Here is a 15,470-nt window from a genome sequence, read left to right on the forward strand (position 1 = left end):
GAAGGTTGCTGGGTAGAGTGATCCTGTTCTGGCTCTTGCCAGTTAGCAATGTATTCTTCCTTCCATTCCTTCTCTCCTAGTTTTCCATTCTTCCCCTTGTTGGATATTCTGTGTGAGAGAATAATTTGTTCCAGAAACAGAAAAGTTTCAAGCAGCAGCAGAAGGCTGAGATTGTTTTGTCTATGTAAGGACACGCACAGGAAGAAATGATAACAATGGTTCAGTGAAACTTCTTGTAACTTGTTCAGTCTCTTGCTTGAGCCTGGTGGTGAGAGCAGTGAGTGAGTCTTGGACTCTTGTTGAACTCTAAGCATGCCTTGACCACAGCAGTGGTAAACGTCTGTATATATTTGCTACCAGTATGCTTTTATGCCTGTCAAGTAAACCTCTGCACTTGACTGAATCTTTATGACATCCATGAGCGCTTATTGCCTACTTGTGTACCTTCAAACCTGAAGATGCTTCCAAGGAAGGAGTTGCATTGAGATGTAACTGCCAAGTATGGATACACACACAGCAAAAGTGATGCTGGACCCAATCCTTCTAAATCATCCATCAGAGGTTGATGGATTGATCCAACACCTCTCACACATTCTGTGGTCACTAACTGTGCTCAGTCCTCACTGTGTTTTTTTGAGGGGTCCTCTCTTAGTCTCCCACCCAAATCTTGTTTAATACATCCACAAATCTTAGCATTTCCCAGACTATGTTGCTATTCCCTCTTGCTTCTTGCAGATTCTTTTTTTAATGCTCCAAACAATAAAAGATCTACATATGTAGTAAACTGAAAACAGAGAAAGCTACACTTAATCTTTCTTCTGTGCGTTCTGACCACTGCATGCAAGGATGAATGTGTGCATTTTACAAAAAATGGGGGAAAGCAAATAAATAAATCCACTCTACAGTCTGAACTGCAGCAGTAGCCCAGCATCTTACTATCTTATTCCCTATGTGCAGATCTACAATAAAACCGGGATCTCATGTCTTCTCAGTGGTGTGACATGCCTGGGATCATACAAGAGGAGAAGTCCATGCTGCAACTCTTCCCCACAATAGCCTCAACCCTCAAACATTGTGCTAATGTCACAGGGGGCAGTATTGCCAAATGAGCCCTCCTGTATGGTTCTGAACTTCTCATCCAACCTGGCACTGTGAGGAGCAGCAGTGTGGAAGCAAGTTCCTGCAGTGTGGAACAAAATTAAGTACCCAATCCTAGATAAATTTTGTTGCTTTGGGCAAGTCACTCTTCCCCTATGCGAAACACTCTGCTATGCTGGTGTGCACAGTTGTTATGAAGTGTTTGTTTGTTTGAAAAAGGGAATGACAAGGAACTTCATGTGTTTTATTGAAAATAATATCTTAAGTTATGAAATAACAATAATGCTATTTCCAACACAAAATTGTATAATTGCTCATGAAGTGAAACGTGGTTTTACTGCCACCACAGTTACTTAATACAATGCTTGTACTACGTAACAGACATCACAGCTAGTACTATACACTTAAACACAAATTATAGGTTCCCAAACATTACTACACAATGCAAATGTAACATATTATAAAATACAAAATATTTTCAGAATACCTTCTGTTACTTGGGTTAGACAAGCCAATAATTATTTTATACTCAATAGTTCAATAGTTTCAGGGGCTCAGAACTTTAAAATGTTTGAAGAAGGTGTCTTCTACATTAATCTCATAATACAATGACAGTTCGAAAATATATAATGTAGCAAGATTCTTACACTACAAATATTACTGTTTTAAGGATTTCACAAAAATGTTTTGACTACACATGAAAAGCATGTGCTTAACAACTTATATTACAGTATTACAAAATGACTTTATATAACCAATTATCACTTTTTAAATTTCCATTACATATTATTAGACTGCTTTCTACTAAGCATTGGTCACAATCCAGTGACTGACAATGTGATAATCATCCACTTTCCAAATGCTGAGAGACCACTGTACAGGATCAAAGGCTGTATCTCACACATACAGCAGAATGTTTTCATAGAGTGAACTGTACCAATTCCGGTTTGTAGATAAATCACATTTTGAATGTTCCCTCATGTTAAACACTCCCTACCAATAGAAGGTAAGTACAACAGGGAGTAGATTGTAGCCAAACTATTTGCCTGATATGACTTTCTATTTTCATTGCCTTTGGGAATTAAAAAAACGGAGAGAGCATTCAAAAGTGGTATTGCCCATATGAAGCAGTACAGTCTAATCCAGCCCTTTCCTTATACCTCATTCTGCTGCATATTCAGACCAGACTGGAATGCACCCCATCCCAACACACTGCCAAATCTGCATGCACAGCCTGTACGTTAGTGAAGGAAAGGAAAGGATATCTGGGTACTCCTTCTCCCTCTTGCCCATCATCTATTTGACAAGAAAATTGAGTTCCAAAAGCTTTAATGTGCTTGCAGATCTATAGATTGGGATTTCGATAGAAGTTAATTAAGAACGGTTAGCACTTCTCTTTCAAAATGGAGCCCCCAAATGGAAATAAATTGCTAGGCTTTTAAATATAAATTATATTTTAAAAAACATAAACTCGGAAGGATGTGAGATTCCAACTACCCTATGTTATACAAAATTTCCCATACTAGCCTGCTAATGTACTTCTCTATTCTGAAACAATTAGACCACCTGAATTTGAAATGGCATTTCAAACTCAACACACACATTATAATGCCTCCCTCAGCACCCCCACCCTCAACAAAAGACCCTAATTACCCAAAGAACATACAAGAACAGTAGACTCAGATTTGAACTGGTTATTCTTGGTATGACAATAAAGCAGGCAGAAAAATAATGCCAAAGAAAACAGCAAAATGAAGTAAAACAACCTGTAGCTTCATCTAATTCATGTCACGTTAAAACGAATAGCAAAAGGCTACTTGTTGAGCAGCTCTGCCCTTTTCCAGGTGCAGATATGCAGTACAAGCCTTGCTTGCACTACAATATCTACAAAAGCATTATGCGAGAGCTAAGGAGGGCATGGCTGAATGGCTCTGCCTCTATCCCCACATTAAACAGGAGGAAACCTCTCATACAGCTTCTATCCAGCACAATGTTAAACTGACATTAGGTTCTGCCAACTGAAAGAACATGGAGCAAAAGGCAATTACAGTTCTGATAAGGAAAGCTGATTGGTCTTTCAGCAGCTGAAGTTGCCAGGACTAACGACAGCTTGCATGGATGCAGGGAGCTTAACTTGGGCACAGGATTGCCTACTATTGGGTTACAAGTCTAGGCAAATAGAATCTAGACTAGGTAAATGTTTCTTTAAAAATTAAAAATAAAATCTTAAAAGGAGTTCTGCACACTGAAGCAGGGACTGAAAGGGCACATAGCAAGATCTCTCATTTATCAGTTACCTTACATATCATATAAGCTTTGGACAATTTCTGTTCTCCTTATTTTGTGCTCATAAAAAACGGTGTTAAAGAAATAGAGGCATTAATCTTCTTCAGATACTGACTGGTTGCTGTTTCTCTGATAGAAGCTCCTAGAGTGTGAGCGAGAACTGGAATTAGTATGTTTCCGAGGGGATTTCGACAGGGATCTGGTAGCTGAGCCGGAACGTTTTGGATGTGATCGTGACTTCGTTCTCGAACCGGAACGTCTTCGATGGGAACTGGATGGTGACTTTTCAACGTATTTGGAACTTCTGTGGGGTGACTTGGATCGTGACCTTCCCCTAGAACTAGAATTTCTCTGCGGGGTGATGGATCGTCTGGGCGAGCTGGAATGCCTTGGAAGAGATTTTGAGCGAGACTTAGATTGGCTGTAAGAATGTCGTCTACGCCTTGACCTGAAAATCATCCAAAGCTCCATTAGAAGCGATATTTGATCTTCTCCTGCTTTTTAAGGAGCATTGTAACCCAAACAGTTTGCTTAATTTGTTTGAGGTACTGTTTGTTTGTTTTTGTAACGGTACTGTATGCCAAAAGTACCCCAAAAGGAAAATTTAAAGAGTAGTTTTGAGGATTCCCATGGTTTATGCTTCTATTCTATTCTATTCTATTCTATTCTATTCTATTCTTTCAGACTGGAATAACAAGCTATTAAAAATTATCTATGCATTGTTACTATCTCAGACAAAATCTACTTTGTCTCAAAACTTTATTTTTTCAAACCTGGTGCAACAAGAATGAGCTCACTAGGAGTCAGTCAGCAAGATGATTTTAATACTTACATTTTAATCCAACATTTCAAATGCAGTGCCAGAATTTTGAAGCTATACTACCTCACTGCCTGCCTGCCTGAGAATAGCCAGCCACACAGCACAATTCTATGCATTTCTACTCAGATGTAAGCCCCACTGCATTCAATGAGATTTATTACCAGATAAACAAGTACAGTATTACCTGTACAGTATTAGTGTTCAAATTATTTACAAAGGAGCCAGGATGACTGAACCTTTGCAGGACCAGCTCAAGTTTACCTTATCCTCACTGGTTACCATCACTGTTGTTCACAAACATTCTCCTGGAACATAATACACACAGTCATTAGTATGCAATTGAATTTTTGTCTCATGATCCTCAGACTTACTCTTTAAAACTATCAGAATGTCTCCTGCTCCAGCCCCATGAAGAACTTCTGCTACGTGTCCTCCTTCGGCTACGGCTTCTTGACCTTCTGTAGTCCATTGGAGAACACTGGCGGCGCTCTTTCGATTTCATCTGACCTGGTGCTAGAATTTAAAGCAGAACTGGAAGATCGCAAGAAAACTGCAGCTTCTTACATACTGAGCACGCATGCAATTTTAAAAACTAGAGTTTATAAGCTTGTGCCTGTTTTATTTTCCAATCTTAAGAGATAAGAAAGGCAACTATCTTAAAGAAATGCTTTGCAGAATAAGTAAGTGACAAGGTGGTGTTCACTTACTTTTGCGATCACCTTGTGCAAACTGTATTTCAATTTGCCGGCCACATACCCACTTTCTATTGAGGTTATAAAGAGCATCTTCTGCATCACGAACATCTTCAAACATGACTGTCTGTTAAGGACGCTTTAAACATGCACAAAGCAAAAAATTGTATCATGTAACATAGACCAAATTACTCCAGATACTTTAAAAAGCAAGAGTTATTTTGATATGCCACTTAAGCTGAGAGCTGCTTCATACTTTATATTGCCACTCAAATACAGCAGAACTCCAGCAGTGTGTCTGGTTGTATATACATATATGTATGTATGGAAGGAGGACACACAACCGCAAGCACGCTGGGAAACTAGGATTGGCCACAACTCCCCGGCCAGGGTACAATGCATATTTCAAAACAGTGTTGACTCCAGAGAATGGCAAGCTCATGCATCTGTCAGGGCCCACTGTCATCCCCGCTTTGTTTTGCAAGCTCCATCTTTCCCAAGGGAACCCAGTAAGTGTCAAGGCCCACAAAATTCTGCAAGATGTGCATCTTTCTTTCACACTTTGTATGTGTGCCACAGCAAGTACCAGTCAGTATACCTGGATTGCCACAAAAAGTATGAGGCAGCTCAATGACATGCAGAAACAAGGTAATAATAAATGCCCTTAAAATATAGGTGCCCTTATTCAGAAACTCATGTGTACACTGAAATGCACATGAAATTCCCACACACAGTGGTTTCCCCTCCATTTGAATGTCATGTCTGTGGGCACACAGAGTTGTTTCTCTACAGATCTGAATGGCAAAGGAATGGCAGGAAGGGACTCGCTGTGTATTTGGAGTCCCTACATCTGTAATGCATAACTGAACTAAAGCAAGAATATTTAAGGTGTGCACCTTATTTGAAGGCCCTTAAACGTGACACATTAATAGGAAATATTACCTAGATGTGGAAAATAGTATTATCTAGATGTATACTCCTAACCATATCTACTAAGGAGGAAGTCCTACTGAAGTCAATGTGGATTACTCTCAGGTAAGCAGCCTCAGTTCATTACTTCTGTTCTGATTTACTGCAGACATTGTTCATATCTATAAACAGCTGACTTGTTTTTCCTCCTCCTTTACTCCCAATATTTAAAACAAATAGCTGTAAATGCCACAAAAATATGCCACCAGATCATCTAAATTACTGGTATATTTCAGTATTCCAATGAAATCTGTTCTGTTAGGAAAATGACTCATGGAAAAGCGAACAAATATTTGCATACAGTTCTCTCGTACCAATTTAAGGAAGCAATATTTTAAACTAAAACAGTTATAAACAAACAAATTCTTGACTGCAACGTAAGAGCTTGAGCGATAAGATACAAAAGGAAACTTTGGCAGTTACCTCCACGTCACTTGATCTTGACCTTTACTCTTTAGGGCTTGCTAGATGGACTTGACAAGGGCCGGAGAACCAACCAAATCAGACTTGGCTTTGACTTTGGAACTTGAGCAAATGTCGGAAAGCCGAAGCCTTAACTTGGTGTTGTGGCTTTGTCTTTTCCTTGAAAAAGGACTTCCCCTCTTCCAGTTTTCTTTTTATCTTTTTCCACCCTCCCTCTTTATTCCTTGAAGCTTGAACTTTAAGGTGTCTTTTGGCTTGCCTGCTTGGACTCTATCTAACCAGGTTCATTCAAACTTTGGGGTGCTTGCCAGCCACTGTGGACTGCTTTACATTTTCTGAGACAAAGAAATAAATACATTAAGTTAGGACGCAATAACAACAATGCACCTCAATAAAAAATACAGTGACATAAAGGATATTGTATATAAGCAAATCCTCTTGGGCGTCTTGTGTAGAAGTCAAGCGGAATGTATACGTCTACTACAGGGCCATACCGACCAAATTCACGACGCAAATCCTCAGGCCTGAAGTGTTTTAGAAATAAGGCAAAAAGAATGAGTGTTTCTTTATCATTGTACCTGCTTTAGCAATACCTAGCCGCAGCAGACTCATCTTGTGTATTAAGACTATTAAAGACACACTTTCAATAATTCTATCAGTATTGGGAATCATAGCCATAAATTTTGAACATATATAATTATTGAAACTAAAACGAGCTAGGAACTTATTAGTCTGTTTAGGGTTCACTTAAATGTATTTTTCCTGGTATTGGATCATTCGTTTTGTGATTACTCTAATAGCGATTTGCAGAAATGGGGCAGACACAAAAATGAATGCCAACAATCCTGCAACTGAAAATTCCCCAAAGGCACAATTCTCTTTCTGGAACCCCTGCTTTTTTTGTCAGACTACAATATCGCTCAGGAGATCAAACACCAGCTGAAGCACACTGTACTGAAGCACACTGTACTGTACTGAGATAGACAGGTCAACAACTTGATTGAATATAATGCCACTATTTTTTCAGCATGGGACTGGGGCACCAGAAAATGAGTTTTCAGTTTAAAACAAATATACTAAAGATTCAGACATGGGGGGGGGGGATCATGAAAGAGCACACAGAATGGAGAAGATGAATTCAGATATATTTTCCCTCACATAAGACAAACATCCTCACATAGGCAGAAGTATCAGGAGAAACAAAAGAAATAACTTTACACAATGAATAATATTATGCTGAATCCATTGCCACTAGATGTGGTGAGGATTACACAAACCCACAGAGAAAAGCATGCACAAATTTGCTCCTTTCTGTGAAATGAATAACTGGGAAGTAGGGGTGTCACTCCATACATATCAAAAGACTCCACACAAGTCAGTAATTATTGGGCACTTGTTAGAATGGATAACATCAGGTTATACAATATAATACCTAGCTTTTTAATTATATGCCTTATTCATTGGCTGGTCTTTCAATCATAGGGGGAAAGGATAATTATTTGCAATTCTTTGCATATTGGGTTCTCATGCGGGAAAGAGTCTTCCACGCCCTACAAAGGAACAAAAGAAACCCTACTATGCTTGGAGCACAGGGTAAAGATTTTTTGCTAGCAGACAGATATCAATTTTGCAAATAAGGGAAACAATAGTACTGCTTTTTTGGTTTTTAGATAATGCATTGCTGTGTGATGCTGGTCTGATATTAGAGGAGGCATTCCTAATGTGAGAAAAAAGGAGGAATACCTTTTTAATATGCTGCTTGCCATTTCTATTTATAAGTACATATATTAAAGAGAATGCCATATTTTAATATTGCTGCCCAGTTAATTGGGGCACTTTTATTCAATTAAAGAGTTATGAAAGTGATTCATCTAACTAATTAATGGTTTAAACGCTGCAGTACTAGCTGTATTCTGCTATCTGAATAAACTTTCACTACAAAGTGCTCCCCACTGAAGAGAGGAATCTCATAGCTGAATATGGGAAGACTTTTTAGCAATTTTTTAAAAAAACCCACAAAAGTACTGAAGCCTGTCCAAGACAAAACAAAAAATGTATAAGGCAAGCAAATGCAATGGAGGAGAGGGCTCCATAACTTTAATAGCTAGCTGCAACTATCAAAATTCAATGCCCTGCTTCATTCACATCTTGTCACCTTATGTGGCGTTCCATTTAATTTCATTACTGGGGTTGCAAAGTGGCAGGGAAGAATTGACTGAAAACATGCTTTTAAGTACTCAGATAAAAATAGCTAGACAGGATACATACATACAGTTCAGTTGGTTAGAGCATGGTGCTGTTAATGCCAAGATTGCAGGTTTGATCCCTGTATGGCAGTGGTTCCCAATTAGAGGTCTGGAGAACGCACCCAGGGGGTCCGCAGCCCCATCCCTTGCCTCCCCCTCAACTAATTTTTTTGTTATTTTTGCATTGTAATAACACAAATTTTATGATCTGTTTGTTTTTTAGTATACCTAAAATCCTTTGCTTATTTGGGGCCACCTCACATTTTGTTCAAAAATTGTTTTGCAGAGGTAACTACCATAGAGTTATCAAAATTTTCTAAAGTAGGGGGCGTCTGTGCCTTGGCTTTTGAAAAATAGGGTGTCCTGAGTAATTAGCTAATTGGGAACCACTGCTGTATGGGACAGCTGCATATTCCTACATTGCAAGGGGTTGGACTAGACACTAGAGGATTCTCAGGCTCCCTTACAACTATCTTTCTATGATCTATGATCATTTTATTTGTATGCCGCCTTTCCATAGTTAAAAAACCATTCTTAAGGCGGCTTCCAACATGAATAAATTTACATAATTACTAATATAACAAAAGATGACAAAGACCTGGATAAATGGGTAACGCTTATGATGCAAAAGGTCTGGGCTAAATGTCTAGTTGAATAGTGGTAGCAAAGGTCTCATACTACTGTGGTCCCTGACAGATAGAATAGACAGTACAGTCTTACCTCAGGTTACAGACACTTCAGGTTGGGTTTTTTTGGTTACGGACCCGCCGAAACCTGGAAGTACAGTGGTGCCTCGCAAGACGAAATTAATTCGTTCTGCGAGTTTTTTCGTCTTGCAAATTTTTCGTCTTGCAAAGCACTTCTTCAAGCAATGCACCCTGGGTATTAACGGTTTTAAGAAAAAGGAAACAAACATGCAAGACGTTTTCGTCTTGTGAAGCAAGCCCATAGAGAAATTCGCCTTGCGAAGAAACTCAAAAAACGAAAAACTCTTTCGTCTTGCGAGTTTTTCGTCTTGCGAGGCATTCGTCTTGTGAGGTACCACTGTACTGGAGCGGGTTACTTCTGGGTTTCGGGGGTCACGCTTTGCACATAAGCGCCGAATTGCAACCCACGCATGTGCAGAAGTGCCACTGCGGGTTGCAAACGTGCATCCCGCACAGATCACGTTCGCAACCCAAGCGCCCACTGTACTGGCCTACATGGAACATAGTCTGTGGCAAACTTTCAAGCCACGTAACTATAACCCACAGGGTGCCTGTAGGACCACATCACTTGTATGCACCTTTCTGACAATGGAGTGCCCTTCTGGGGGGTGAAATCAAAGTGCTGCATTAGCAGCACCAAAGTGTCCTCCCTGGGGCACAACCCTGGGCAGTGTGTATGGAGGTCCATGTCATCCCTTAGCAAATGCTTAGGAACCAATTCCTCCTCCTCCTCCTCCACGCCCACAGATTAGCCAGAAAGCGACACCCTGTACCCAAGCGGTGGGGGGGGGGGGAGGGAGAGATACTGCTATAAATATCATTGCACTGGTTTTCCCAGGGCAGGTTGCCCTCTGGGAACGAGATCAATTTTCATTTTCTTCCATAACAAGGAGGGTGACTAACGTTTCAAAAAACAACCCGGGGCCTGCTTCCGTTTATAACCCGCCTTTCCGGCAAGTGGGACCGACGGCGGATAACAATGGAAACAATTTTAATTTTAAAAAAGAAAAAAAAGTCGATAGGAAAATATAGCAGGGGGCGTTTTACTTGGCCCATAGAGCCACGCTGTGCACATCTTCGCCGCACACCTTTCTGAGACGCAGCCCCCCCGAAGAAGAAAGCGCCCCTTCTATCTTCCAGGGACCCACACCCAGCCCCTCATCTGCCTGTTTCTCCGCTGGGGCTCAGCCATTTTACACACAAAAAACCGCGTTTCTCCCAAAAAGGGGAAGCGGAAAGGCCTTGTCCGCCCCCCCCCCCCGAGGCCCAGCATCCTCACAGGAGGCCTCCGCCCCGGGCAGGTCCCCGTCGCCCGCCCCTCGGTGCGCGCAGGCCGCCTCCCTCGTCGTCGCCGCTTACCTGGTGGCGTCGGCCACGTTCCTGACGAAGAGCGAGGTGTTGGGAGGCCGCGTGTACCGGGACATGGCGCCGGGGGGCCCGGGGACTCTCCTCCCCACCGAGACGGGGACGGGGGCTGGGCAGGGCGAGGCGCTCTCCGCGCTCAGCCGCCGGAGAGCCTGAGATGGAGGCGGCGGAAGGGGAAGGGGCCGGAGGTAGGAGCTGCAACGGCGGCAGCCGGCGGAGACCAGAAGGGGCGGGAACAATGGAGGAGGGGAGGAAGAAGAAGCAGAAGCAGCGAGCGCTCTCCCCGCGGGCTGCTCGACGAGGGACCACGGCGGAGGCCGCTCGCTGAGCTCGCCGAGGGAAGGGCGCCGCCGCCGCCGCCACGGGAAAGTTTGCCGCCTTCAACAGGCCCCAAGTTCACTCCCTGCTTTCAAGGGGTGTCAGGTAGCGGGATCATGGACCGCTCCTCCTTTCTCGCTTTCTTTTTTTTTCCTTTTGGAAAAAGGCGAGGGCTGCTGAGGCGCTCCAGTTCCGCTGCCTGGAAATGTAGAACTGCACACAATCGACGCGCTTACGCTTCCAGGAAAGGCAGCTGAGCTGAGAGAAGTGACAGGTCTCACATTTCAATAACCCACGGAAGGAGCTAGTGCAATAATTCTAGCGTTTGGAGAAATGGGCTCAGGAGCTGAAGAGTCTCTGCCTAAGCTTTATTTATGTCCACACTCAAGCTTGGGCTTTGTAGGGGAATCGAGATGCGGCTCATAGCCGTGCCAAGATGGGAGCACCTTAGTAATGCATGGGAGATAAGTTACGGCTTTGCTTCTGGTTTTGAACCATGTATCAGAGCAGAGGCATGGGGAACTGTCAATAACACAAGTGTTAAGAAAGACATATGCTTCTGAATTGCTGGGAACTGCAGGAGGGGAGGGTGCTGTGGCCCTTAGGTCCAGCTTGCAAGGCTTCCCACAGGCAGGACTATTCTTACGTTCTTAAATGCCACTGCATTGTAATATTAATGCCAAGCCATCTTTAATACCTTTGCATCATTTGGGGCTATCTGAGATATAGAACATTATATTTGCCATAATAGCTTCCATTAATTCATATCTCATAAATAGGATGGAGCGCGTTAGCCAATGATGAAGTGACAGCAGTAGAAATTTGTAGAAATAGCCTGCTTGCCCTTTAAAGACACCCCTCATAAGCCCAAGGTGGCCGCTTCACTCTGCTTCATAGTCTTATTTATTTATTGCGCACCCCTTCACCCTAAGGTCCCAGGGCCATGGTAGAGATGGCCCTGATTTCGGAAGGACCAGATTTAAAGCACATACGAACATTATGCCAACTGTGCATTGTTGGCCTCAACTGCTTTAGCCTGTTTATTATTATTATTGCCAGCAGGAAAACCACAAGGTAGCATCAGCTGTCTAGTCTGGGTTTCTGCCTTCCCTCAGGGCATACAAGTCTTTAGGTAGCTCTTGAAAAGGAGTGCCTGGCGTGCTCTGGTCCATGGGGTCACGAAGAGTCGGACATGACTAAATGACTAAACAACAAGGAAAGGAGTGGCAGACAGGAGTGCCTGGCGTGCTCTGGTCCATGGGGTCACAAAGAGTTGGACACGACTAAACAACCACAACAAGGAAACGAGTGGAAGACAAGAGTGCCTGGCGTGCTCTGGTCCATGGGGTCACGAAGAGTTGGACACGACTAAACAACCACAACAAGGAAAGGAGTGGCAGACAGGAGTGCCTGGCGTTCTCTGGTCCGTGGGATCACGAAGAGTTGGACATGACTAAATGACTAAACAACAAGGAAAGGAGTGGCAGACAGGAGTGCCTGGCGTGCTCTGGTCCATGGGGTCACAAAGAGTTGGACACGACTAAACAACCACAACAAGGAAACGAGTGGAAGACAAGAGTGCCTGGCGTGCTCTGGTCCATGGGGTCACAAAGAGTTGGACATAACTAAACAACAACAAAGGAAAGGAGGGCCAGCTCCAACAGTGCCCTCAGCATTTTGCCCACTGATGGTTCCTTCAGGAGCCAATTATTACAGACTTCCTGGCCTGGGGTACTCTTCTGCCTTCCCTTAGGCACATAGGTCTTTAAATAGCCCCAGAGAAGGGAAGAAAGGCTTAAATGCCAAATACCTGCTAGCTTTGAATACAAACAGGAAGGAGAAGCCAGATTTAAATATAATTTTCATCAAATTTGGCAAAGGGAGGGAGAAACCAGAGAGACTGTGAACTGCACATCAACATATCCTTCAGTGTTAACCTCACTGAATAATGGAGGGGAAGCATGTTTTCATGTCTATTCTAGTTGTATATAATCCTAGGGAGGACCTGGTTTTGCTTGTTGAGACATGGGACAGGGACACCCAGCCCACTCCTACATATGTTTATTCAGAAGTCAGTCCCACTGTGTTTAGTGGAACTTATTCTCAAGTAAATGTGGATATGATTGCAGCTTTAGTGAGTGAGGTTTTACTGCTTTAATAATTATCATAAAGATTATATTTATAACATAAATGTTGCATATTGGTTAGAATGTTGGGTGAGGACTGGGGAGATTCAGGCTCAAATCCCTGCTCAGCCATGAACCTCACAGGGTGACCTTTTGCCAGTCATTCTGCTCTCTCAGCCTCACAGGGTTGTGGTGAAGTAAAATGGAGTTAGGGGGAGAACTGTGTATGACATGTTGAGCTCCTTGGATGAAAGGAGGGGGATCATTTTAATAATAAATAGATGCAATTAGGTATGCTAAATGTTTGTTTTCTTTTAAATTATTTGTCTTGGCTCCGCCTTAATTAAATATATATATATATATATATTAAAATCATTGCTGAAACTTGCATGCATCCCTGTATTCTGCTGTTCTTTTCATCTTTCCATTAATCCTAACTAGGCAGGTTATTCAGCTGTTAGTGCACAAAATTCAGGGTAAACAATGCAGTGCTTAACTTAATCCTTTCTCTCCTTTTCATATGGCTTTTATACCATAAATTTTGATTAATGTATAGTCACTGTTCAACCTCTGAAGCAAACAGCTCAGTTTTTATCACGTTTACTTGGATTTGAGACCCATTATAATTATTTCTCTAACGTACTTAAATATATCAACATTTCAAACAGAATATTCCAGCACTCTCTCATATTAAAATAATGTGATACATGTGCTGCAGTTGTTAAAAATAGTAAGCCAGCTATCAGAAGATACAGCAGGAAACTGTTGAGATACTAAATGTATCTTAGCATAATCTCTTAATTGTAGTCTATGATGTCAATTAGAGCCTGAATATATATTAATTTGTGGTTTGGAGGATGTTTTATATTATTGTTATTTAAGCCAAAAGAAAGCTGAACTTCATGTACAGCTGCAATCCAAGCATGTTTAGAATTATTACTTCCCATTATTACCAGGATAGGCGCATTTTAGCCAATATACCGTATTTTTTTGCACCATAACACTCACTTTTTTCCTCCTAAAAAGTAAGAGGAAATGTCTGTGCGTGTTATGGAGGGAATGCCTACGGGTGGCATGCCTACGGATTTTCCTCCTCTAAAAACTACGTGCGTGTTATGGTCGGGTGCGTGTTATAGAGCGAAAAATATGGTATATTTCTTAAAGTGAGTCAATCAGCCCATTAAAATTCACTGTCATAAACACATGTTGCAATAAACTGAGCAATAAAGAAGCATCCTGCTAGAATGGGGATTTAGAAAGGATTGATTTCATTTGTTTGAATGATGAATGGCAATATATATTAAGCCTGTAAGAACTTGACTGATTCCTGGTGGAAACAGTTTAGCCTTAGTAGGTGATTTGCTACCAGAAGAGCTCTGCTAAATAAGATGTTTATAAATATGATACAACATTGGCAGCTAAAAAATATTTGTTGCCATGTCAAAATGCCCTACACTCTGCTCCCGCTGCCCCAGCGATACTTCCTCGGCCATTGTCCCCTTTGCTTGCTTGCCCTATCTCTTTTTATATTGAAGGTATATCTGTTCTGATGTCCAAGTAGGTCTGTGCTGGCAGAGGACCGATGTCCCCTCTGGCTGCCACTGCCTTTCTAACATTGCAGAGGCTCTGGAGGATCATTTTAGGCCTTAAAAACCTGAATTCTGCAACCCATCAACACCCTTCTGGAAATTCAACTTCTGCATGAATGTGCCAGTATGTTAATAGTCTTTCAAATTAGATGCAAAACATTCGGGGGGGGGGGGAGATAACAGTGGGATAACAGTGGCTGACGTTTGGTCTGGGATAGCTTCTGTAGCTGGCTAATAACCAAACTTCTCTGATGATAGGGAATGTTCATAAACTGTCAAAACTTGTGATGTTAAGTAGGCAGGAAGTTCTGGGAACAGTGAGAAACTAGGGGACCACAGCTCATACAGACTGCAAAGACAATAGGATGAATAGGGTGGTGGTCTCAACAAGGGAACATGTGACAAAAGGTAGGCTAGGAAGAACTGGGAGGTGAGGGGGATATGAATATTAATTTGACACAATCAGTCAAATCCTTGGTATAAAACTCTTACGGGTATTTACATGCGATCTAAACTGCTACTGGTTGGTTTCAATCAGCAATCAATTGTATTTCAGCCACTCTTTGTTTGACTTCAGCAGGCTCAAGACATCCTTGGGGACAGAAGCAGGCACTTCTATTTTAAACAGACACACACCAAACATTTTTTGCTATGAACAGATTAAGCCATGCACAGCTAAATACTTAATGAGACTTGTGAGGGCTGCATTAAACTTGATCTCCCGGCCCTTATGACCCCAACAGATGGTGGTTCTGGTAGACCAATGGAAAGTTGCAGAGCTTCATACACCCACCAGCATAAACATACAGATGTTTATTTGATGCAATACTC

General features: G+C 42.0%; 1 protein-coding gene across 2 annotated transcripts; it reads right to left on the reverse strand.

Annotated features, from left to right (window-relative positions):
* Positions 1-1,328: 1,328 nt before the first annotated feature.
* On the reverse strand, positions 1,329-11,840 carry SRSF12 (serine and arginine rich splicing factor 12). Of its 2 annotated transcripts, none has more exons than XM_081187520.1 (5): positions 10,601-11,840; positions 6,708-6,812; positions 4,912-5,015; positions 4,576-4,717; positions 1,329-3,832 (listed from the first exon to the last, which is right to left on the reverse strand). In XM_081187520.1, exons 1-5 carry the CDS (start codon positions 10,663-10,665, stop codon positions 3,478-3,480), a joined length of 771 nt encoding a protein of 256 aa, XP_081043646.1. In that variant the 5' UTR covers positions 10,666-11,840; the 3' UTR covers positions 1,329-3,477. The 2 variants fall into 2 exon arrangements, with proteins under 2 accessions (XP_081043646.1, XP_081043647.1); XM_081187521.1 differs by having other exon boundaries at positions 1,329-3,772; positions 10,601-11,148.
* Between the last annotated feature and the right edge of the window lie 3,630 nt (positions 11,841-15,470).

The sequence above is a fragment of the Podarcis bocagei genome (genome assembly GCF_964188305.1).
Source record: "Podarcis bocagei genome assembly, chromosome: 3".
Taxonomy (NCBI): Eukaryota; Metazoa; Chordata; class Lepidosauria; order Squamata; family Lacertidae; genus Podarcis; species Podarcis bocagei.